Below are 27148 nucleotides of genomic sequence, written 5' to 3' on the forward strand. Positions count from 1 at the left end.
TTCCTAGTGGATACCTTCTCTTTACCTACAAAGAACACACGCACAAAATTTCATGTATCTAGAACCAGCTGTTTAGATGTTTAGGCTGTGCGTTGATGTATAAGTTAGTCAGGACTCTAAATTTTATATATATGGATACTACGTTAGTCCCCGCGTGACATAGGGATGACATTTCTTTGTTTACATATTAATGACGTCACATCATGGCTGACAGCGTTTTCTGCGTTTCAAATAAAAATAAAAACTATTTTTTTAAATTGGATTTATATATCCATCCTGCGTTTTTAATAATTGTTATTGATATATTTCGTTGTCTTAAGCAAAATACTATAATAAATAATCATTTATTGGACGGAATTAGATATGAGTCAAGTAGCCTATTTGTTGCTGGCTTACCGGGTAAGTTTGGTGCCGCGAGTGATAGACAAAGATCATGATGGCATGGACAACACATAAATATCACAATAATTTAGTGAACTCTTTACTTTGTATGTAATTCAGTGCCAATAAAGATTCAAATCTAAAATGGCGTTAATAACTCTGTCTTACTCATGCACTATAGATTGTAAGTGAGAGGGAATAATTGTTGCTTCCATTTTCGATTCGATTCTTTATTGATACGAGTTAAATACAAAGCTAATGTTATCAAATCAAAAATGGCGTTAATAATAATTCTGTCTTACTCATACACTATAAATAGATAAATAGCGTGTAAGTGAGAGGTAATCATCAACCCTTCCATCTTGGATTCGATTCTTTATTGGCACGAGTAACATACAAAGCAAATGTTATTCAATCTGTCTTACTCATACACTATGAACAGGCATAGCGTGTAAGTGAGAGGGAATGATCAAATTTTCGAGTCATTTCTTTAATGGCACTAGTTATATACAATTAAGTTACAGGAAGAGATACGCGATTTAAGCCTGCAGATTGCGTATTATAAATATGTATTAAATTGTCACTTAAGTAGGCGCTGAAAATATATAAATGTTTCTCGTAAACGAGTTGTTTAAAATCAAGTCAAAAGCGGTCCAAATTTTTCCGTGGTACTGATTTAATATCTGTCATTAGCCAATAGCGATGTTGTCTTTTCACTGCATATTGATAAAAATATGACGATAAAAGATTTATCAAGTGGCAAAATTTTATAAAAAATATATGGACACGAAAACTTCAGTTAAAACAAAAAAAATCAAAAATTAAAACTGCGAGGACATTTATTTTTTATTTAACATAATAATTATTATAAAAACTAAGTCCGGATTTTTAATGTATTCGTTTAAAATGTGTTCGAAAAAAAAGGGTTAAAACTTAAAATCAAAAAATAAAACATGCATGTTCTCGCGAATAAATGATTGCCTAATTCTAAATTAAAAAAACCTTAACCTTCAATCTAATAGGATTTACCATCGGCCCGTTTACTTCAACAATATACGAGTCCGGAAATTCCATGATAGAGATCAAAATATTGTCGTAACGCTTTGAGCTAAGATAAAAATCTTATTAAAAAAAACTTATTAAAATACATTTTTAAAATCTCATAAAATCAACGAGAAACATTTGCCGGCTCATAACACCAGTCACGGTTTTCAACTTTGGCACATAAATTAACACTTATGCCATATGAACCACGCGATTATTGTCATAGTAACTAATTTGTGATAATATCAGTCTTGAGCTATTCAGTCGAGATCGATACGTAACTTTGTTACGGTAACGTTAGTCAATTAATCAGTCTTGAGCTTTGATATGATTGATCACTTATTTTCGTTCCTGAACGTAAAATATCAAAACTGTTTAAGTAACATATTATATCTAATATTTTTTCGTTCGAGTACCATAAACTGTCTTCATGGTTGATATTAGTGGACAACAATAGGAATTTCATTCGTATAAAATAAATATCGGGTTACATTATAATACTTATGAGATTAAAACGTTTTAATGTCCTTTAGACAATAATAAAATTACATAACATCCTAATCTTTTTCATATTTTCGTACCTTTTCTATTTCATAAGAGTACGACCCATGAGTGTAAGAATGTTCATATTATGAACTTTAACAAAACCGGAAAACTCCCTGAATAAAATCACCTCGGCTTTGTAATTCTAGCCATTCGAAGGTAGCTAAAACTTTTAAAATAATTGAAAATGACATTAACAAATCTTGAACAGTTTAGGCATAGGCAAATACAAAAATATATAAAAATACCCCTAAGATGATTTTATCGGAATTCTTCCAGTCGTGTGTGGGATCCTTAATATTTGTTATAAAAAAACACTATGCGCGCCAAGAATTACATTTTATGGCCTGTCCTAGCCGAGTTAACAAAATACATTTTTCAAATAAAATAAAGTAGGTACCTACCTATTTTTGAATGCATTCGCCCAACTTTTTCTACTTCAAAATATACCAATTTTTTAAACTCGGTTATCCTATTTGATGGGTAAAATAAAATAATTAAGTTCGTGCAAATAATAAACTTAATTTAAGTACCTAACTATGCTATAAGCAATTTCATTTTTGTCACCAAATAGTAGCGTAACAACGGAGGGACAAGAGATAATTTTTAAAAATCAATAGTTTAAATTTTTTGAAGGTCCGACAATTTTTTTTTGAGGACTTATATTTGCTGTCATAAGTTATATTATTATTGGCATATATTCATTTGGACCCCCTAGAAAATTATTTTAGAGCTAACGAAAGATGAGACTGGAAAAGCGCGGCAAATTTAAAAAATATCTAAAATCAGCATGACAGACCTGGAATAATTCCTTTAGTATCTCTATGGAATAACCTAATTTGATAGGACAGCACTATAAATAAGTAATTCTAAAGTATCAAATTAAGTTATTCCAGGTCTAATTTACTAATTTTGGGGCTGCCAAACTTGTTTTTTTTTTAAATTAACCGCGCTTTTCTAGCCTCATGTTTCGTTAGCCAGACTCTATAAGTACCTAACAAGGGTCAATCCAGATCATGATCACGGATAAAAATTAAAGATCGCCACGCACCCGTCCGTTACTTAGGTAATCATTCATCCAAGGTTACTTAGTATTTAGCAACGTTGTTAATTGTCAAAGTGACAATTTTTGACAAAAAACACCGTTGATATTCGATCCACGGATCGTGATTTGGATTGACTCTGTACCTATCGCCCTAAATCCATGTTTTACGCCACTGTTTCCATTATTTCACTAGTGTGTTAATCTCATAAGTATTACAGGTAAATTATGTCGTAGATCTATGATCTACCAATTGTCCTGCGTGCGCGCAGCAGCGTTGTATTGCTGCGGAGAGTTGAGAAGCCTCACTTCGGTCGGCACAGCGTCGAAGACGCGCGGTTGTTTTCTCAGTTCTGGGAAATAAAAGTGTGCATTGTGCAATTTAATTATTATTGAGGTATTTTCTTCGCGATTCTTTGTTAACTTTTCTTACGTTTCAGATTCATGACCCATGTACAAAATTCGTGACTTTTGGAAGACTTAAAAAAAATTAAAATGTGTTCATTAAAGTAAGATAACTAGGTACTTATATGAAACCTGTACATTCTAAAACAGATTTTTATTTATTTTTTGCATTAAGTATAGTTTTTTATTTATCATGAAAAATGCTAGAAAAATATCCGAGTATGTATTAAGAACAGACCGGGTTTTTTTATTTGAAAAATAAAATTACGCAATGTGCTTTTTGGGCCCTTCATAAAATTTTCAAATTCTTTATAAAATGAAAACACAATCGGATACAATTTCTTCGATAGTTTTTTTTTAAATTACTCCAAATACCTATCTAGATTTTTAGAAGGTGGACACGTCGATCTCATCCTCGAGTCCTCATGGTCGCCTCGATCAGTTGACAATACAACACTCACCAGCAATGATTGACAGCATCTTCTTGCGCGCGCCGAAGGCAGATACGCCGATCTCGATGAGGTCGCCCTCGATTAGCGACGCGAATGTGGGCAAATCCACCTCGTGTCTCTTGAACAATTCTGCAAACAATTATTTTGTTTATTAGGGTGTTTGAGAATGCCTATCTTCAGATCTTTAGCTTAGAATAATTTAGTTGAAGAAACTTTGGGACAAAATTCGAATGTGTAAAACTTGGGTAACTTAAGGACATACCTACTTAGATGAAGAAACTTGCGACAAAGTTCTTAGTGATTAGATTGATGGTCACAAAAAATAAAGAGAAATGGAAACCAGTACTAACAAAATATTAGTGCAAACGTAGCGTGTGATGATTAAGATATTTTATGAAGTGATTTTTTTAGGATCTTCGGATCTTAAAAAGAATCACTGGGACTTGGAGAAGAATTTTTTAAATGTTACACAACATGCCATCTTGTTTGGCGGCGACTATACGACAAAGATGTGGCTGGTTGTGGAGTTGTTATAGCATGCTCACCAATATACTTGTAGAGGCCGCGGTCTCTCAGCAGATCGTACAGCATCTGGTAGGTGCATGGCTTCTTGTTCGGCGGTGACGGTGTGTGCGACTGCGCGGGCGACTGCGTGTGCGACTGCGCGGGCGACGGCGTCTGCGACTGCACCGACGACGTGGACGGCGAGGCTCGTTGCGGAGGCGAAGTCACCATAATATTGGGACGCGATAACTCCGATCTATTCCAACCCTTTTCAGGCTGTAAAAGAATAAGGATTTTGACTGTGAACTGTAAACATGAACTATGTAAATTTTTTACGATTTATCTTTATACTTATTTGGTAGATACTTCATGGAAAAGGTGACTGACTGACTGTCCTCACAAAGCTGTTAAGCAATTTACTCCCCGATTCCCATTTGGACGGTGTTGCGCACTATAGTTCAGTGATGTTAGGATGCTTACCGTGGTCATGCCTTCATTCTCTTGCAGGTTCATGGGCCCGGGGGAGGTGTGGCTAAAGTAGTATCCCGACCAGCGGTTGGTTGGCACGCGGTACCCGCTTCCTACAGACTCTTGCATGGCCTGCAAACGTTGGTATGAATCAGATGGACGAAATAGCCGAATATTCAGTCAACATTCAAACGAAAACTTCGGCCAAACCGTGAATAAGTATAATTTATTATTTTGTAGACAGTAGAACCTTTAAAGCTAGCGCGCACCACGGTAAATTTCTGTACGTTTTTTTCACGCATAATCTGGTTCTTCTCAAAAATAAATTTTTTATTTATATTTTATTATGTACCTTATTGGCTTCGGCCCGCAGCTTTCTGTATTCGGTTGGCGGGGACATCTTGAGGGTCTCCAAAGTTTTTTTCTCGCAGCCGACGGCGCGGCGATCCGATATCGGCAGTTCCGAAATTATGTTCGCCAAATCTGTTGTGTGTCCAATGTTATAAGTACATATTTATAAAGCTATTTTCAGAACAAAATAATTCATTCAACAGTATTCCGAAAATTTTCGAAAATGAGCCAAGGTGTGTCGCAGCGCTGCTGCACCGACTAATCAGAAAAGCGGCTGTAAGTCTTACCTTGTTGCGTGCGATCAGAGTCCGTGGAGGTGCTGGTGGAAGCCGTGGGGCTGTGGGTGCTGACGCGGGTGCTGATCGGCGACACTGACGGAGAACCCACGTTGCTGGCGTTACCTAACACAAAATATTAATATTAATAAAACTCGTATACCAAGGGTTCCCTACCATTGTACAAGAAATATAACACTTTTTTTTTTTTTAATTTTCATGGTGGAGATATATTTCCGGAACTTTTAGTTCTATCAAAATGAACAATGGGGTCGATTCTCTAGTACACAATCTCTAAACTAAACTAAATTAACAGGTCTAAATCTAGTGCTTTCCTATTCCGCAAGCAACATTATGAAAGGGATAGCAATAGATTTAGACGTGATATTTTAGTTATACTCGTGCTACGTCCTCGAATCAGTAACGTCTAGATATTATTGAACACAATGTAGTACGCATAAGGAGTCACCACTTCAGCACTGTAGTTTAGAGTTTTTTTTTTTTTTTTTTATTATTATTATTACCCCCCGATTGGACGACCTCACTCGCCTCACGGCCGTCGCACCGCCGCTTTTCATTTCGCATTTTAGTGCTCAACCACTTCACTTGTTCAGTATCTCGCACGCAGTAGGCTTATAATTTAATAATTTAATAATTATAGTAACTATGCCGAAACGTGTAAACAAAAGTAGTTTGGAATTAATAGTGAATAAATTAAGAAAAGGAAGTGAAACTTTCACGACATAAAAAACGTGACGCGGTCACGTTAAGTTCTCCATCATCATCGAGCCAATCTTCGGATTCATCGTCAAATTCATCGAGGCCAGCCACGCCAAAAGAAATTGTTGATGGTAAGTACCTACCTACCCGCAATTATAATGATAAAAGAAAAAACTTACGAATGTATCAGAATTGTCTGCGAGACTCTTTCGCCACATTCGTTCTAGTTTAAACCTTCAAATGATACGCTACGGTCTATGCACCAGAGTAGTCTGCGGGACTATCTCGCCGCATTTGAACCTAGCTCTTTAAAGTGCATCAGAGTAGTCTGCGGGACTATCTCGCCGCATTTTAACCTAACTCTTTGAAGTGCATCAGAGTAGTCTGCCGTCTGCGGGACTATCTCACCGCATTTGAACTATTGGCTTTAAACTGCATCAGAGTAGTCTGAGGGACTATCTCGCCGCATTTTAACTATTAGCCGTAAATTGCCAACTTTTTAAAGTGCATCAGAGTAGTCTGTGGGACTATCTCGCCGCATTTGAACTATTGGCTGTAAAGTGCATCAGAGTAGTCTGCGGGACTATCTCGCCGCATTTGAACTATTAGCCGTAAATTGCATAAACTCTTTAAAGTGCATCAGAGTAGTCTGCGGGACTATCTCGCCGCATTTGAACTATTGGCCGTAAATACCTAACTCTTTAAAATGCATCAGAGTAGTCTGTGGGACTATCTCGCCGCATTTGAATGTTAACGACTGTGAAATAGCTTTATTTTTACAAATTGCATCAGAGTAGTCATTAGGATTATCTTGCCGCATTTGTACCCGCAATATCTACCCGCAATTATAATGATAACAGATAAACTTAAGAGTATATCAGAATTATCTGCGGGACTATTTCGCCACACTCGTTCTACTTTAAACCCTTGGGGGAATTCTAGGGTGTAACAAAATGCATCAGAGTAATCTGAGGGACTATATCGTCGCAATTGAATGTAAAAAGAGTAGTCCTTAGGACTATCTTGCCGTCTTTGTAGACCACAATTATATTAGCTTCTCTATCATACCCGATAACGTGTCGGGAGAACCGATTGCATCGAGTGTTCGTGATGAGGACGCTGCTAACACCATAATCTTGATATACTGGGTACAGACCCGATATGGGCCTGACATTATTAAGGAAGTTGCGCCTAGATTTATCCATGTAGCAACATTCGGTTCAAATAAGGATGTTCACAAGGAACTTTTGAAGAAATTCTTGGTTCCGAGGAACTGTATAAATATGGCTGCACCAAAGCTTAATCCCAAGTTTAAGGCCACAGTTCCTGATCAGGTCAAATGGACAAGGCCATTGAGGCACGTCAAAAGCAGATAACAACTGGTATTTTCTTGCTCGGAAAAGTAATATCGGATCAGCTATGTGCTACCGAGAACAACGATTTGACTAGAGGTCTTATGGGACTTAGTCGAATCTTATGCAAAGTTCGACATTCCGAATCGGAAGCACGGCGTAACTTCGCACTTTATATTTTATAGGATATTGTTAAGAGGGATTTAAAGGACTAGCTTTTGCCTACTAAGAATGGCAAAATTCTTTTCTGGTAGCAACCTTCCGGAGACCATCAGATGACCATCAGAACAGTTTGCTGTTCTGATGGTCGATGGCTGTTTCAAAATCTAGCTCGGACTTAAAACCCGAAATTCCCAAGAAGCCCAAAAGCTTCAACATCACGAGGGCCGCGACTCGCAGCCACCAGCCACCTGCCCCGCAGAACGTGCTGTCCCGTGAGAACCTGTCGCAAGGCTACACGCAGTGGCCCAAGTAGACCCACCGCCAGTACATCTGATACGTTACGCTGGACGCCTCGCCCAGTTTTATAAGTCTTAATTGACTTTGATTTAATACCATCTTATCTTAGATAAACGGCTATCAAATGAAACTTGATAGACCAGTCCTGCCATTCGGTATCTGTATACCTACCCTACGGCGCCATAAATGTTTACTAAACTGATGAAACCTATTGTAAAGTTTCTACATTCATGTGGTTTTGTATCATCTATAAGTATACTTATAGATACATAAGCTATACTTCGTTGGTTATACTTACGAAGACTGTATGCAAAATATTGAGGCCATTAAAAATTTACTAAGGGCGCTGGGCTTCATTATTAATGAGGAAATAATGAGTAAAAAGTAACAGAATGCAGGATACCTTCAAAGTCTTGCAATTATTTAGGTTATACTTATCATAAATGGCAATTTATAATATCACAACCTATGCTACGCTTAAAACGCTGCAAAATACGGAAATTTGCCAAATTATTAGGTTTATTTGTCTCTGAATGCAGGCCATAGAATACGGATGGTTACAGTACGAAACCAATATAACCTGCGACAATTATGAAGCATTTATGACAATGTCACAACCCTTACTAATTTAAATTGGTGGCTCTGAATGTCATTGACAATTCAGTTCATAGAATCAGAAGCGACCAAAGAATTTGCAAGTACTACTACGTAGAAGCGACAGCTATGTATTAGAGGAGCTATGTCTGGTCTGATGCCTCAAAAACGGGATGGTCAAACCGCTAAGTGGTCGCTGGTCTTATAGTGAGGGGCAACTACATATATCATTCATCTCGAACTTTTAACTGCGTACTTTGCCCTAAAGCTATTTGCAAAATGTTTTTACGACTTTCAGAGATTACTTAAACACAACTGCAGTGAGCTAGATTAATCGCATAGGCGGCGTTAAATACCCTCACATGAACAACGTCACTAAAGACATATGGCAGTAGTGTGAGTCTCAGATGATTATTATAGTAGCTTTATATATTAACTATAAGTCGTTAGATAATATTATTGCTGATCGGGAATCTCGTCAATCACATCATGATGTTTGAATGGGAGTTAACGAACTCTGGCTATCAAAAATTGATGGGAAATTTTTCCAGTCCCACAAATTGATTTATTTGCTACCCGAATAAATACTAAATGTGATAAATTCGGATCATGGCATAGCATAGGGACCCTGATGCTTTTGAAATCGACGCTTTCACATTAGACTGGTCTCAAGCTTTAATTTATGTATTTATTCCTAGCGCTGTTATACTAAAAACTTTGCAGAGCACAGACAAAGCTGTAGGTATAATGGTTGTTACTTATTGACCCAATCAACCATGGTACCCATTATTTATGCATCTGCTCAAATCAGACGTAAAGTTAAATTTTAACGATGTTCTAATACCTTGTCCCAGCAAACATTGCCCTGGGTTGCCGGGGTATTGTCCGGACCGTATTGCTATAGCGACGTGTGCCCATCCTTTCCATTCCTACCTGATCATCATCAATCATGATGGTTTCATGGTCGACTAACACTCTAATAATAAAACACAACATTTGCCTCAAACGTTGGTACCTATACCTTTTGTATAGATTATATTGTTTAAACATTTACGATCCATCCATTCCAATCGTCATAGAGTTCCTCATTAAGATAATTAATATTGGTGATCAATATAGAACTATCAATAGTCACAGAGTTGCTCCCTATCTAATAAGTAATTGGAAATATATCACAGGACGATAGGATTACAAGATTTTGTAAAAGTGTTTACTTACAAGCTAAGACCACCACATAATATCCACGTGGTAAACAAACATAGTTCAAATCAGTTAGATTCTTTGTCTCCTATTGAAAGTATGACCCTGTAGAACAGCTTTCAAAGAAATGCATGACTTTATTTGCTCTTGTGACAGCACACAGTGCGAACGCTGTCTAAAGTTAAAATTGACAAAGTAATTATTTCAAATGATCAATAAATTATAAAAATCATGGAATTTATAAAAACGTCCAAAGTGGGTACATAACAAACCTATTTTGTAACTACCTGCCTTCCTTCAAGGAACTCCCAGAAATATGCCCTGCAAAAACGCTTAGGTATTATATACATGGCCAGAACCAAAAACTTACGAAAGTCTGACCGACTATTGTGTTTCACCTCAAACGCTAAGCCAGTGGATTAAGTCCACCTGGAAAGATAGTGGAATTGACGTTTTCATGTTTTCTTCCCACAGCACCCGACACGCCTCAACATCTATGGCGTTCAAGCTTGGGGTCAATCTAGATATAATAAGATAGACCGCTGGGTGTAGCGGCAGTTCCACTACCTTTGCCAAGTTTTACAACAGGCCGGTAGTCAATAACTCGTTATTAAGTTATCTAGGCTACTAAGGTAGTTTACCTTAGTAGCCTAGATAACTTGGCCTTAGTAAGAACGATATGTTCGCTTTGATTAAAATTAATGACATTTATAAATAATATTGCAATTTTTGAAGACGATTACTCTTTGTACGTAATACTCTTTTGTTACTGTAATGAATGAGCAAAAGTTTCCTACATAATTCATATTATTTTTATTGCGACGTTCCCTCCACGTACTCTCAACATCTACATTGTGTTCAATAATATCTAGACGTTACTGATTCGAGGACGTAGCACGAGTATAATTAATGATTAAACGAACTTACCTGTACGTGAAGTTCTATCATAATTATACGAAGTGCTACGTCCGAAGAATCAGTAACACCCGCCCGCCCTGATAACCCAGAATGTTGCGGAAACATCGCAATCATCTAAACTAAATGAAAAGCGGCGGTGCGACGGCCGTGAGGCGAGTGAGGTCGTCCAATCGGGGGGTAATAATAATAAAAAAAAAAAAAAAAAACTCTAAACTACAGTGCTGAAGTGGTGACTCCTTATGCGTACTACATTGTGTTCAATAATATCTAGACGTTACTGATTCTTCGGACGTAGCACTTCGTATAATTATGATAGAACTTCACGTACAGGTAAGTTCGTTTAATCATTAATTTCGTTTAGAGATTGTGTACAAAGGAATAAGCCACAATAATGGGGCCGATTCTCTAGTACACAATCTCTAAACTAAACTAAATTAACAGGTCTAAATCTAGTGCTTTCCTATTCCGCAAGCAACATTATGAAAGGGATAGCAATAGATTTAGACGTGATATTTTAGTTTCGTTTAGAGATTGTGTACAAAGGAATAAGCCACAATGAGTATGTTGAACTAAGTAAACATAATTTTGTAGATAATTAGAATTTTTATTGTTATTGACGGTTTTTTTATATCTCTAATAGATTTTGCGGAATTAATTAAACATTTGTGCATACTTGAATGGGCCTTGTCTTTTGCTTAACTTACCGGAAATGTTCTGCGTGTCGAGCGACACGGAGCTGCCGGTGAAGTTGCTCTGGTAGCCGCTGCTGCTCGCCTGCGAGCTCGAGCTCATCTAAATATATAAAAGGGAAATACCACTCATTCACTCACTCACTCACTAACTGACTGACTGACTAATCACGAAATCTCAGGAACTATAAAGCCTATACAAACTTGAAATTTGGAAGGTAGGTTCTTTCTAGGACGTAGGTCTCAGCTAAGAAACGGTTTTGAGAACATCCCCCCCTAAGGGTGGGAAAGGGGAGGTCGAAGGTTGTATGAAAGTCCTATGTTTTTGAAGTTAGAGACATGAAAATCGACATTTAGGTTATTAGCTTTAAATAATAAAAACTGTATAAGTCAATTTGGGAAATCCCCTCCTTAAGGGTGGTAAAATAGGGGGGAAAAGTTTTTATAGACAAGTTTTAACTATTGTTATTTTTACTTGGAAACGTAGGTTCTTTCTAGGGGGTAGGTATCAGATAAGAAAGGATCTAACTAAATTCTCCCCCTAAGGAAGTGGAATGGGAGTTGAAAAGTTATATGAAAATACTATGGTTTTGGAGTTAGAGATACAAAAGTCGGCATTATGGGTATTCTGGGTTCCGTGACTTAAGGTGAGACTGAGTGAGTAGGTAAGTGAGGCCTTTTGTAGCGGGTTAATTTCAGATCTCATGAGAAACCAGAAATTTGACGCCGACGAAGTCGCGGGCAACTGCTAGTCATCATCAGATGACTAGCAGTTGCCCGACATGACAAACATGCTCGAGTCTTTGGAAAGCGCGTGTAATCTATAGAGGGCTAATTTACCCACGACTCAAGGTGCTGGAATGGCGACCTAGCACCGGAAGGCATAGCGTTGAAGACCCCCACTTAAATATTTATAACTATGTACCTTAAACACTTTTTATATCTAAATATATAAAAGGAAATGTTGACTGACTGACTGACTGGCCGATCTATCAACGCATAGCTCAAACTACTGAACGTATTGGGCTGTAATTTGGCATACAGGTAGCTATTATGACGTAGGCATCAGCTAAGAAAGGATTTTTGAAAATTTAACCCCCAAGGGGGTGAAATAGGGGGTTGAAATTTGTGTAGTCCACGCAGACAAAGGCGCGAGCATAAGCTAGTTTAATAATAATTATTGTCAATTTCTCAAAACTGTCAAGTAATGAAGTGTGCACATGTTAGGCGTTGTTACAGATCCTAATCTATTGTTTTTGTATTTAGACTATTGTTTAGTTACAACCTGTTTAGTGTGCCTTTACAATAAAAATAAAATAAAACTAAGTGGACGGACGACAGCAGACGAGTCTCAGGGAGCCGCTGGATTCAGGCGGCGCAAGACCGTGGCGTGTGGAAGTCCCTACAAGAGACCTATGTCCAACCGTGGACATCTATCGATTAATGATGATGACTGCGGCAGGGCTGATTTAGGAGGTGATTGCCAAAACCTAGGACAATCGGTTGCATATCTGCTTCTGCTCGCCGATGTAGGAGGTGATCTAGGATCTGACCTAGAATTACCCCTTTTTCTCCCCACTTTTTCACCCTAAATCTACTCTACCGCTAGCCGCAGTATGGTGGGTAGTCGCAGGGGTTTTAGACATTGCTCGGAATTTGCTGCTGAAAAGTGCCGCAAATTGCTATTGTGCTGAAACCATGTCTTATTAAAATCGAAATGACGTCATTTTGACGTCAGCCGAAAAAAACGGGACTTGTCTCTGCGTAAGTCTGTCTCCTTTTAAATTCGTCTTAAGTTTGAGCTAAGTCAAAGTAAGTACCTACCTATGCTTTTTTTTGAAGCATTTTTTCTACTGAAAATGTTAGATACCAAGCTGTTTTAACTTACGTGTCTCTGGTCATGCGGCATTTGTGTACATGGCGTCACTTCGGCGTTACCAGACATCGCTGTGAACAAAATGGACATAAAACACTTGACTGACGTTAAAGGTCAACGAACGTTGCGTAAATAGTGACTCGGAGTCAATGCCTCGTCTTAGGTGGGGCATTGATCCGAGTTTTACACGCTATACATTTTTGGGTTCTAAAATACTAAATCCCTAAAACTATCAGTACCCTTATTATAAATGCGAAAGTGTGTTTGTTTGTTGGTTTGTCCTTCAATCACGTCGCAACGGAGCAACCGATTGACGTGATTTTTTCATACCTGGAGGGTATAGTTAAAGACCTGGCTGGAGACTGACATAGCCTACTTATTATCCCGGAAAATCAAAGAGTTCCCATGACTGAAGACGCGGACGCAGTCGCGGGCATCAGCTAGTAATAAATAATGGCGTAGATGGCCAATTCGGTGACAAGTTGATAGGATTTATTATACCTACTCACTGGGAAGGAATCCTTGACTACATTAACTGCCAAGGTTTGCCAAGTTGGCAAAGTTACTGCTAAGAATGATACAAGTTAGAAACAATATGGAGAACTTTCAGCGAACAATTTCTCAACTTCATAGTGGTTAAGACTTAGTTAAGACTAAGTTAAATAACAACTAGCTATGATTGACTTCAGTCACACACACACACACACGCACACACACACCCCCCCCCCCCCACACACACACACACGCACACACAATATTGTTACTAAAATAGCCTAATTTAAATTTAAATTTGTATGCGGCGCCCGTAACACAGGTTTACCTAGCACGGACGCCAAAGCACTCCTTCAGGTTCTTATATTTTTATTGTTTCTACCTTTTTTATGTGTACTTGTTTTAAGGAGTCTTTGTCTTGTACAATATTTTTGAATAAATAAATATATTATTAAAAAAAAAAAAAAATTATACTCACGATTCCAAGATGGTTGGGCCTTATACATGCTGGGCCCGGGGTTAGCAGCCATTCCCGGGAAGTGGAAGGCTCCGGGGCGAGGCTGCGGCGACGGTATAATCCATCCCGGGAACATTGGCGGTGTCACAGCCAACGGGGATATTGGCGCCGGGTAACCACCAGGAGTAGGGGGACCGTGGCCGTACATCGGGCTGCCAAGGTTGGCGTAATTGGCCAAGTCGGTGATAAGTTGGAGACTGTACTGCGAGCGCGGAGAGTTGTTCACTGGCACTTGGGTTGGCGAGAAGGGATTGAAAGGGCCAAAGTTGGGCATGGCTCTGGTGACCGCTGGGATGTTGTAGGACTCCGGGATTTCCACGGTGATGGAAGGCTCGTTCGCGCCGAGCAATGCGCGGCGAACCTCGTAGATATCGCCTGTAAGGAAAGATACATCTTATTATTTACTATAAGATACCCGCGACTTCGTCCGCGTGGATTTAGGTTTTTTAAAATCCCGTGGGAACTCTTTAATTTTCCGGGATAAAAAGTCGCATATGTCCTTTCCCGGGATGTAAGTTAACTATGTACCAAATTTCATCAAAATCAATTGAACCGTTGGGCCGTGAAAAGCTAGCAGACAGACAGACAGACACATACTTTCGCATTTATAATATTAAGTATGGGCCGTGAAAAGCTAGCAGACAGACAGACATACTTTCGCATTTATTATATTAGAATGGATTAGAGTTTAGACGTAGTTTATTCAGGATCCTAATTCCTCATTCAATTCCTATCAGGTAGGCCTGATACATACATAAGGTTGGAATCAGGATCCTGAATCCTGAATCGATTACGAATCTTTACGAACCTACCACTGATTTAAACAGATACACAGCTAAATGCAAAGGAGTTCAAAGGATACAAATTTTATAAGCACAAGCAAAAATTATCGCTGGCACAAGCGAAGCGAGCGCAGTGTTAAGTTACCGGCGCATCTCACGATGCCCTTGAAGACGACGGAGGTGATGCCCTTCTAGCACGAATCTTTACGAACCTACCCATTGATTTAAACAGATACAATGAAAAATACAAAGGAGTTCAAAGAATAAAAAATTGCACAAGCGAAGCGAGCGCAGCGTTAAGTTACCGGCGTATCTGTCGATGCCCTTGATGACGACGGAGGTGATGCCCTGCTTGGGCTTGTGGCGCACAGTGACGAGCACGTTGTGCTGGCTCATTAGACGCTCGGTCTCGTTGTTGTCCGCACGGCAGCTGTCCTGCAGCACAAGTATAGGATATGTCTTACCGGCGCATCTCTCGATGCCCTTGATGACGACGGAGGTGATGCCCTGCTTGGGCTTGTGGCGCACAGTGACGAGCACGTTGTGCTGGCTCATTAGACGCTCGGTCTCGTTGTTGTCCGCACGGCAGCTGTCCTGCAGCACAAGTATAGGATATATCTTACCGGCGCATCTCTCGATGCCCTTGATGACGACGGAGGTGATGCCCTGCTTGGGCTTGTGGCGCACAGTGACGAGCACGTTGTGCTGGCTCATCAGACGCTCGGTCTCGTTGCTGTCCGCACGGAAACTGCCCTCTGGCACATCGAAGATCACGACTAGGGGGAGGCTTCCCTGTACACACATAATTTTGATTTTGCATTATTATCTACTCAATATATAAAAGGATTAGGTATATATCACTTGCTTTAACGGTGAAGGAAAATATCGTGAGGAAACCTGTATGCCTGAGAATTCTCCATAATGTTTTCAAAGGTGTGTGAAGTCTACCAATCCGCACATGGCCAGCGTGGTAAACTATGGCCAAAACCCTCACTCTGAGAGGAGACCCGTGCTCTGTAGTGAGCCGGTGATGGGTTGATCATGATGATGATATAAAAGGAAAAGGTGACTGGCTGACTGACTCTCAACGCACAGCTCAAACTACTGGACGGATCGGCCTGAAATTTGGCATGCAGATAGCTATGACGTAGGCATCCGCTTAGAGAGAATTTTTGAAATTTCAACCTGCTCGCGACTTCGTCCGTGTGGACTCATCATCATCATCATCAACCAATAGACGTCCACGACTGGACATAGGTCTTTTGTAGGGATTTCCACACGGCACGGTCTTGCGCCGCCTGGATCCAGCGGCTCCCTGCGACTCGTCTGATGTCGTCCGTCTACCTAGTGGGGGATCTTCCAACGCTGCGTCTTCCGGTGCGAGGTCGCCATTCTATAGGACCTTGGGACCCCAACGTCTATCGGTTGTACGAACTATGTGCCCTGCCCATTGCTACTTCAGCTTCGCAACCCGTTGAGCTGTCGGTTACTCTAGTTCTCCTACGGATCTCCTCATTTCTGATTTGATCACGTAAAGAAACACGCGTGGACTACACAAATTTTAAACCCCTATTACACCCCCTTAGGGGTTCAATTTTAATATAGGTATAATAATTCAATAAGGCCTAAGGGTACTGATGAATGAAGTGGGCATGGAAACAATGTTTGTCGCAAAGACCTTGAGATGCCAGTCTGATGGACTGCGACATAATTGAATTGCTTTGGAGAATAGACACGCCCGAATTTGCATGACAATATATCACGAGAGACGTAATAAATTGCAAAGTATGTCGGGACAATATTAATGCTTGAAGGACAGATATGGATTGTCCGTGCAATGTAAGGAAGTTCATACACGGACCACCGCATGGCACGACAGTTGTCGTGTAAAGCAAAATGGACTAAGAGCCAGCACGTGCCAGACCTTCGTTATTTTATAAAATCTGAAAGTTTCAACTGGGACGAAACGTTTGTTTGGATCATGGTATGGTGGCTTTGGGAGATAACCTAGGTAATAAAGGTGTAAAAAATCTTACAAGCGTCAAAGTGTGAAGTCAAATTTTTTATATTTTCTTCAGAAAAGTATTAGAAATCACGTCATACATGGCCAGACAATTAGTTATTAGTATCATGGCAACCCCCTGTTAGACGCCCTTTAAGTTTGAATTTTAAAGGTGTCTGGCAGGGGCCACGACACAAGTGTCTGGCAATGCATGACGTGATTTCTAATACTGTTCTAAAAAATATAATATAAAAAAATTAGACTTTATACTTTGACGTAAGATTTTTTATAACTTTATTAAGTAGTTACTTGTTATCTCCCAAAGCCACCATAATCCAAACAAACGTTCCTCCCAGTGTTGGGGGCACTACGCAGATAAACTTTCAGCTTTTATAAAATAACGAAGGTCTGGCACGCGCTGGCTCTCTCTCTAAAAGGCGTCGGATGTGGGTGCCGTTCATAATGAGCTTGAGCTAAGTGTGGGTGCCGTTCATAATGGACCTTCTAGAAGATACTAGAATCTACTTACCACTAATTGCTGCCTCGCTTTGTAAACGTCGTGGATCTGTCCAGTTATAGTAACACAGCTCTTGCGAAGAGTCGGTATATTAGGGTCGTCCGCGTCAGGGAACATGATCTGAGTATGGGTGCCGTTCATAATGAGCTTGAGCTCAGTGTGGGTGCCGTTCATAATGGACTTTCTAGAAGATGCTAGAATCTACTTACCACTAATTGCTGCCTCGCTTTGTAAACGTCGTGGATCTGGCCAGTAATAGTAACACAGCTCTTGCGAAGAGTCGGTATATTAGGGTCGTCCGCGTCAGGGAACATGATCTGAGTATGGGTGCCGTTCATAATGAGCTTGAGCTCAGTGTGGGTGCCGTTCATAATGGACTTTCTAGAAGATGCTAGAATCTACTTACCACTAATTGCTGCCTCGCTTTGTAAACGTCGTGGATCTGGCCAGTAATAGTAACACAGCTCTTGCGAAGAGTCGGTATATTAGGGTCGTCCGCGTCAGGGAACATGATCTGAGTATGGGTGCCGTTCATAATGAGCTTGAGCTCAGTGTGGGTGCCGTTCATAATGGACTTTCTAGAAGATGCTAGAATCTACTTACCACTAATTGCTGCCTCGCTTTGTAAACGTCGTGGATCTGGCCAGTAATAGTAACACAGCTCTTGCGAAGAGTCGGTATATTAGGGTCGTCCGCGTCAGGGAACATGATCTGAGTATGGGTGCCGTTCATAATGAGCTTGAGCTCAGTGTGGGTGCCGTTCATAATGGACTTTCTAGAAGATGCTAGAATCTACTTACCACTAATTGCTGCCTCGCTTTGTAAACGTCGTGGATCTGGCCAGTAATAGTAACACAGCTCTTGCGAAGAGTCGGTATATTAGGGTCGTCCGCGTCAGGGAACATGATCTGAGTGTGGGTGCCGTTCATAATGAGCTTGAGTTGCTCGGCGCCGCGCCCAATCACCACCGGGTGGTGCATTGGCGATATTTCCAGGGTCATTTGGACTTTGGTTTGGCTCTGGAGACAAAAAAAATGGTTTTATATATTACTAGATGATGCCCGCGACTTCGTCCGCGTGGATTTAGGTTTTTCAAAAATTCCGTGGGAACTTTTTGGTTTTCCGGGATAAATAGTAGTCTATGTAACTCTCCAGGTCTTTATCTATACGCATGCAAAAAATTACGTCAATCCGTTGCACCGTTCCGTTGCGCGACGTGATTGAAGGAGAAACCAACAAACAAACACACTTTCGCATTTATAATAAGGGTACTGATTCATGTTTCAAGCCGGCTGCATATTATCAGAAATTGTCTGTCAGAAAACACTCTATGTGAACATCAGAATCTGGCAAAACACTAACAGTCTGTTACAGCATTGCAGCGCCTGCGCCGGGGTGTATAGCAAAATGTATTCAGAGACATTGTGCGTATGTGACTTTTTCTGACAGACAATCCATACTAATATTATAAATGCGAAAGTCTGTCTGTCTGTTTGTCTGTCTGCTAGCTTTTCACGGCCCAACAGTTCAAGCGATTTTGATGAAATTTGGTACAGTTGGTTGAGTTAGCTTACATCCCGGAGAAGGATAAAGGCTACTTTTTATCCCGAAAAATCGAAGCGTTCCCACGGGATTTTTTGAAGACCTAAATCCACGCGGACGAAGTGGCGGGCATCATCTAGTTTCTACTAAAATGCGTCCGGTCTAAATAGTGATGAAATTCGTAAAACCTAAATTTAAAAAAAAAACATCTTACTCCAAAAGATAAGTATGATTAGTTGGTCGAAGAATAATAAGAAGGATAGTAGGTATGTATAATGTAATAGTATTTACAGTACACGGCCGAAAGTAATGTACATCGGTCTTTAGAATGACATTTCGGCTTTAGAATGGAATAGAATAGAATAGAATGTTTTTTTATTCATGTAAACTTTTTAAAAGTGCTTATGAATAGTCAGGTTTAATTTACCACTGGTTCGGAATGCCGTTCCTACCGAGAGCATTGTCCGTTTATAGAGCATTGTCTCTGTCACTCATACCTATTTGACGTTTTGTCGGTCTCAGCGATAAAGACAGTGCTCTACTTTGCTATCTCCTTCTAAAAGTCGATGTACATTACTTTCGGTCGCCTACTTTAGGTATTTTGATACAGAATACTGACCGCTAGGTGTCCGCACATATAATTCATCAGCAGCGTAGTGGCTTCCATAGTCGCGCTCACCTCCCACTGCACTCCCTTCACTACCATCATGTTGGCGTGCAGCTTAGGACGGTTTCGCAGCATCACCTGACAAACAAATAAGTTTAAGTTTTTTTTTTTTTTTTCCTAACATAAAGCACCATTATAAAATGGCAGCTTTATTACTACTACCATCTAGCCTATGGGCTAATAAGTAATATTATTCTAGCTTAAACTTCTACTTATGATTAATTTTTAAATCTAATTTACAGTCCAATAACTGTCCTTAGTTTATTCTAACACGTACTTACAGTTCACTATGTTCTTGTGACCTAGAAAAATAAAGTAGCACAAGCACTATTACACAGTAATAGTGCTTGTGCAAAGTATAAGTAAAAATAAGTTTAAGTAAAAAAACTTTTTTAAATTCAAAGCTCTGTTGACGTCGGGCTACAATTGGGTATTTGACTCCAATTTTTTTATTACTTTATTATAAACTAGGATAAAAATAATGACGTAAACTGAAAAAACTAATTAAATCGATCAAATAACAAAAAAGTTATAAGTATTTGAATACTTCTGATTAGACAGAGATAGCGATATATAATTTTGACGTCACACCTTACTAATGCCATAGTAGCTTCGTGCGGTTTCATACAAATTTTCGTTTTGCGAGAAAGGGATAGAAGATCCTCCCACTCCAAAATTAAAATGCCTGTAACTTTGTAAATCTTTGTTGGATTTTAATATTTTTTTCAGCATAGGTTACGTCATTATTTTTATCCTAGTTTATAATAAAGTAATAATATTTATCAAATTCAAAAGTAGGAAAATACCCAATTGCTCAAAGAATAATAAGTACACGCGGGGTCAGCTGACACATAGCAGTGTTGTGTCGGCTCTCACCTGCACTTTATACTGCTCCTGTATCTGCAGCACGTAGGGCGCGGTGATGTCGGGCTGCGACTGCGATGTGATCGGCAGCTCGAAGCAGAACACACGCGGGGTCAGCTGACACATAGCAGTGTTGTGTCGGCTCTCACCTGCACTTTATACTGCTCCTGTATCTGCAGCACGTAGGGCGCGGTGATGTCGGGCTGCGACTGCGATGTGATCGGCAGCTCGAAGCAGAACACACGCGGGGTCAGCTGACACATAGCAGTGTTGTGTCGGCTCTCACCTGCACTTTATACTGCTCCTGTATCTGCAGCACGTAGGGCGCGGTGATGTCGGGCTGCGACTGCGATGTGATCGGCAGCTCGAAGCAGAACACACGCGGGGTCAGCTGACACATAGCAGTGTTGTGTCGGCTCTCACCTGCACTTTATACTGCTCCTGTATCTGCAGCACGTAGGGCGCGGTGATGTCGGGCTGCGACTGCGATGTGATCGGCAGCTCGAAGCAGAATACTAGTGGAGTCAGGGCCTGAGACAACAACGTTATGCTTATGAATATTGAATATTCACCGCTTACTCGCGACCTCGCGGCTGCTGACACGACAAACTCGTATTGTAAGCCTAGTTAGTTTACTATTTATTGGAAATAGTTTTTTTTTTAAAGAATATTAGCCATGTTAAATGTAGGTACGACAATAGTGCAACGGGCGGGGTTTGAACCGTCGACCTTTCGGTTTTCAATCCACTCCTTTACCAGTTGAGCTATTGAGGCTCTAATTACATTAACAGTTCGTCCGCATGGACTACAAAAATTTCAAACTCCTATTAATTTACCCCCTTAGGAGTTGAATTTTCAAAAATCCTTTCTTAACGGATGCCTACGTAATAATAACTATCTGCATGCCACATTTCAGCCCGTTCCGTCCAGTGCTTTGAGCTTTGCGTTGATAGATCAATTACTGTCAGTCAGTCAGTCATTTCCTTGTATATAGATTCCTAGAGAATGCTAATTATCTGCTTACCCGTACGCGAGCTCTAGCACGTTCCACGCATTCCATGCCGCCAGCGATGGACACTTGGTTGCTCTTCTCTTGTGTGCTGGTCCGGTTGGAGTCCGGGAAATGGATGTGACACCCTGTCTCCTCCATCACACGCTTGATGGTCTGTCCGCCCTATGAAACAATATTTAGGTATAGGATGCGACACCCTGTCTCCTCCATCACACGCTTGATGGTCTGTCCGCCCTATGAAACAATATTTAGGTATAGGATGCGACACCCTGTCTCCTCCATCACACGCTTGATGGTCTGGCCGCCCTATGAAACAATATTTAGGTATAGGATGCGACACCCTGTCTCCTCCATCACACGCTTGATGGTCTGGCCGCCCTATGAAACAATATTTAGGTATAGGATGCGACACCCTGTCTCCTCCATCACACGCTTGATGGTCTGTCCGCCCTATGAAACAATATTTAGGTATAGGATGCGACACCCTGTCTCCTCCATCACACGCTTGATGGTCTGGCCGCCCTATGAAACAATATTTAGGTATAGGATGCGACACCCTGTCTCCTCCATCACACGCTTGATGGTCTGGCCGCCCTATGAAACAATATTTAGGTATAGGATGCGACACCCTGTCTCCTCCATCACACGCTTGATGGTCTGGCCGCCCTATGAAACAATATTTAGGTATAGGATGCGACACCCTGTCTCCTCCATCACACGCTTGATGGTCTGGCCGCCCTATGAAACAATATTTAGGTATAGGATGCGACACCCTGTCTCCTCCATCACACGCTTGATGGTCTGGCCGCCCTATGAAACAATATTTAGGTATAGGATGCGACACCCTACTGTCTCCTCCATCACACGCTTGATGGTCTGGCCGCCCTATGAAACAATATTTATGGGAGGAAGGACTTGGGATTATTTTCTATACCTACTCTTGGGCTTTCTTACTTTTGCTTTTGGTCACTCAGCGGGCGATGGAGAGAGCTATGCTTGGAGTTTCTCTACGTGATCAAATCAGAAGTGAGGAGATCCGTAGGAGAACTAGAATAACCGACAGGGTTGCGAACCTGTACCCGTAGTACAAGATTTTACGTCTCACCAAACGAAACCAAATTCGAGAGTCGAAATACTTCCGCGTTACAGTAAAGTGGACCTAAACAGCCTTGAATTGAAGTCAAATATTCAATGCCACTGATTTTAATTTCGCAATGTTTCCGCTTGGAGCGCTGGCTGTAGAAGTGTAGACAAACTTGAGCTTTAAAACAAGGCAGTTAAGATCCAGTTTACTGTAACGCGGAAGTATTTCGACTCTCGAATTTGGTTTGGTTTGGTGAGACTTAAAATCTTGTACTACGGGTACTGAAGTGGTAATGGGCAGGGCACATAGATCGTAAAACCGAGAAACGTTGGGGTCCTAAGGTGCTGGAATGGCAACCTCACACCGGAAGACGCAGCGTTGGAAGACCTCCACTAGGTAGACGGACGACATCAGACGAGACGCAGGGAGCTGCTGGATTCAGGCGGCGCAAGACCGTGGTGTGTGGAAGTCCCTACAAGAGACCTATGTCCATGCAGTGGACATCTATCGGTTGATGATGATGGTGATGATGACTCTTGCGATTATTACCCCAAGAGTCCGCAATAGCAATCCGCAAAAGCAAAATAAACAAAATAAAATAAATAAGTGTCGGGCTGTTCGACTTGTGAACGATCCAAAACTAACCGGCTCTTTGGAAAGCCTGGAACACCGCAGAGACGTTAGTTCTCTATGCGTGTTCTATCGCCTTTGTAATGGGGAGTGCTCTGAAGAGCTTTTGACCTCATTCCACCCTCATTTTTCTACAACCGCACCGCGCGCCACCGTAAGGAATTTCACCCTCACCACCTGGGTGTCTGGTGCACTTCGACCGTCCGCTGTGCCAGATCCTTCTTTCCACGCACATGCAAACTGTGGAACCAACTCCCATCGGCGGTGTTCCCACTAGATTACAACACGGGGTTATTCAAGTGGCGGACCAACAAATTCCTAAAAGGCCGGCAACGCATCGGCGGTTCCTCTGGTGCTGCAAATGTCCATGGGCGGCGGTAAGCACTTAACATCAGGTGACCCGCCTGCTCGTTTGCTCGCTATCTCTATTAAAAAAAAAATATTAGCATAGTTTAATTAGCCGTCACTCACTCACCTTGCCAATGATGTGTGAGTGATCCGTGTAGCTCACGTCTATCTTCATGGTGACACGGTTACTCTGCCGACAAAAAATACCCCCAATTTACTTACTAACAATCTCTAATTTTATATCTACGAGTAGGTACCTATAGTACGCGACAGGTTGAGATGGTAATCGGGGTGGAGACGCCCCACCTCATACCCCGATTGCCATCTCGAGGTGTCGCGTACTATACCTGCAGTGCCGGCCCAACCAAAATCGGCGCCGTAGGTGATATTTCAATCCATCCTTCCATACTCAATATTATAAATGCGAAAGTGTGTCTGTCTGTCTGCTAGCCTTTCACGGCCTATCCGTTTAACCATTTTTGACGAAATTTGGTACAGCGATAGCTTGCATCCCGGGGAAGGGGATCTAAGTGTTCCCACTAGATTTTTAAAAAACCTAAATCCACGCAGACGACGTCGCGGGCATCATCTATTATTATTACAACTGCGAAAGTGTGTCTGTCCACGTCTCATCCGTTTTAATTTTATTGACGAAATTTGGTACAGAGAATAGCTTGCGTTGCAGGGACAGACATAGGCTTTATGTCCCGGAAAATCAAAGAGTTCACATGGTATTCTTAAAAAAACCGGCCAAGTGCGAGTCAGGCTCGCGCACCGAGGGTTCCGTACTACAGTTTTACTTGTTTCGACATTTTGCACGATAATTCTGACCACAATTTTTTTTTTGTGTTATGTAACCCTAAATTCATGGTTTTCAGATTTTTCCACTTATGTCTGCTATAACTCATGTACCTGCCAAATTTCATGATTCTAAGTCAACGGGAAGTAGGACCCTGTAGGTTTCTTGATAGATTGACAGACAGATGGATGGGCAGACAGATAGACAGTCAGATAGACAGACATGAGCGTCAGAGTGCTAAATACATGAACTAAACATCTTTGCTAAAAAATGAAAATCTGAGATATGATTTCACTCTGATCCACTGAAAATACCTACCATGGAATTAAAAAGAAATATGTAATTACCTAATTCAAGACATTATTAGTATGGATCTACCTATCTACTTTACTAACAAATAAGACTCCTAACGGAAACAAATAATTAATTAATAGCTACCTATATTTACATAACATTATGTTCCTAAAAAAATCCGTATAAACTTTGATTTTACGGGATAAAAATCCTGTAAAATCCTTTGTTCGTTTCTATTCAAGCAATCTTCGAGCCTATCAAGGTAAAAGACAGATAGACTAAACTATAATCTAGGACAATACAGTATGGGTTGAGACCAACATCTTACCCTGGTGTCCAGTAGCTGCATAATCTTCTCTCGTGCGAGTTTTACATCATCAGGCCTGCCTGCGATACGTACGTGAGGATCTGCACAATTAAAATACAATTTACCGATCACGTCATATTATATTTATCACTTTATTCACACTGAGATCTGTTCACAATTCGCAAGAAGTCTTCCCTTCCATAAAAATAAAAATCTTTTATTTTTTTATCAAAATATGTCACAAAATACGCAAAATCTCACCTAAGAACTCTGAAAACTCAATAAAATTATTATCGCGTATTCTTTTAATAACATAGTAAATAAAATTATCGCAATGTTCTGTAACAAAAACCATGATTAATTCATTTAAATAAACACAAACATATTTAATTAGTACGAAATTCGCGTTTTGACCAACGGACGCGCACAGAAATTGTAACAAAATTTTGAAATAAAATTGCTTTTGCGCCAGACTGGCGCCGCGCGTTTGTCTACTTGGCGCCATCGGGAACGTTATTTTTCAAAAATCCGTTCCGAAACACGTAAAATTGTTTTGAATAAAAAATATTATATTTTAAGGTCAGTGTTCGTGGTCAATTTTTGGAATTATTGAAAAAAATATTATTTAATGTATTATTATATTTAATAAATTACTAATATAAATAAAATATTCACAGTCAATTGAATTAATAAAAATAAAATAAGATATTAAAAAATAAAAATATATCATTACGTATATTTTTTTTAATTTAGATACATTGGCCCTTGATTACAATTTCACCTGGTGGTATGCGATGACATGTTACTAACTTAACTATAATTCTATGTAAGTTTTACCATTTAACTCCTATATGCCGCTCTAGATGTGTCCTAAATATCAAAAGAAGATTAGAAAAACAGCTGTCAATTACCTTTTTTTGAGCGAGCTCCAATTTTCAGACGCGCGGGCCAGTTTATAAGCGTGTTTGTTTCATTCATGACCTACAATGTTGACCATGTGGATTAGATACATCTCTTTCAAATGACTAGATTATCATTCAATCTACTTCATTAACCTTACCCTATGAAAAAAAGCTTGAGCAGTTTGGGATTCTTCCAAGTTTTCTGAAAAAATTGACATAGGTTTAGGTAATAAAAACTTTTTGAGCTTTTTTAAAGTTATAAACTGTAACACGGTACTCATAAAGTATGTGTGTAATATGGTCAATTTTAGAATGTTTTTGCTCATACCAGCAAGCATAGCTTCCAATCGGCGCCGGTCGATGCGGAATCTTTCTTGATATACATCCTCGGCGCTATTCAATCCAAGTATCACTGCTAACTTCTGTAAGTCTTCTGCTGACGTCACGGAATTACTTGTTCCACTCTCGGATGCCTGTATGAAATTTAGGGTTTGCAAGTTACTTTGAAATATGTGCTAACTTATAAATTTTATAAGTTAGCACATATTTCAAAGAAAATCTATTATTAATTTTCTTACCACTAAACCACAAAACTACCATAAAACTTTTCGACTTTAAAGCATTAAAGTCGAAAAGTTTTATAAGCACGCTTAATTTTTACATGTTGCCAAAATGGCGGACGTCGAGATTTTTGAACAAAAATTTGTGATGTTAATATTTGATAGTTTTGTTCCATGCGTATCTGCTTACGTGTAATATTCACTTAATGTAATACTCACTTCACTTATGGTGTCTTTATCAGCACTATTCTTAAATTCTGATAGGTGTGATTTTGCCGTTAAAAAATTTGTTGACGCCATGCTAAAATTAAAAGTTATTTCAATATAAAAGTGAATTGATTTTCAGTCATTAAAATAAACAAATTTTAGTATAACTCTATAAAATTAATTAAGATGCATTTTCACTAAAAACTATACAAAACTTAAAACTTAGAAGAATGACCTAACTTTATAATGTCCCGGGCCCAACTAGAGAGAACAAAATGTCTGACTTTTGTTCTTCATATCAAATTTCATTCGTGTCAAATTAAAAATTTTATTGGCATAGATGAGGGTA

At 40.0% G+C, this 27148-nt stretch overlaps 1 protein-coding gene across 1 annotated transcript; it reads right to left on the reverse strand.

Moving 5' to 3' along the window:
• Positions 1–3057: 3057 nt before the first annotated feature.
• On the reverse strand, positions 3058–27028 carry BicC (protein bicaudal C). The gene is made up of 20 exons (XM_069505009.1): positions 26812–27028; positions 26361–26505; positions 26191–26234; positions 26042–26111; positions 25152–25231; positions 23858–23920; positions 21681–21830; positions 21080–21187; positions 19745–19870; positions 18384–18602; positions 15688–15856; positions 14244–14657; positions 13286–13344; positions 11413–11500; positions 5478–5591; positions 5192–5322; positions 4852–4971; positions 4413–4647; positions 3877–3996; positions 3058–3363 (listed from the first exon to the last, which is right to left on the reverse strand). Exons 1-20 carry the CDS (start codon positions 26890–26892, stop codon positions 3257–3259), a joined length of 2643 nt encoding a protein of 880 aa, XP_069361110.1. The 5' UTR covers positions 26893–27028; the 3' UTR covers positions 3058–3256.
• Between the last annotated feature and the right edge of the window lie 120 nt (positions 27029–27148).

Source organism: Maniola hyperantus, chromosome 19 (assembly GCF_902806685.2).
Source record: "Maniola hyperantus chromosome 19, iAphHyp1.2, whole genome shotgun sequence".
In the NCBI taxonomy this organism is placed as follows: domain Eukaryota; kingdom Metazoa; phylum Arthropoda; class Insecta; order Lepidoptera; family Nymphalidae; genus Maniola; species Maniola hyperantus.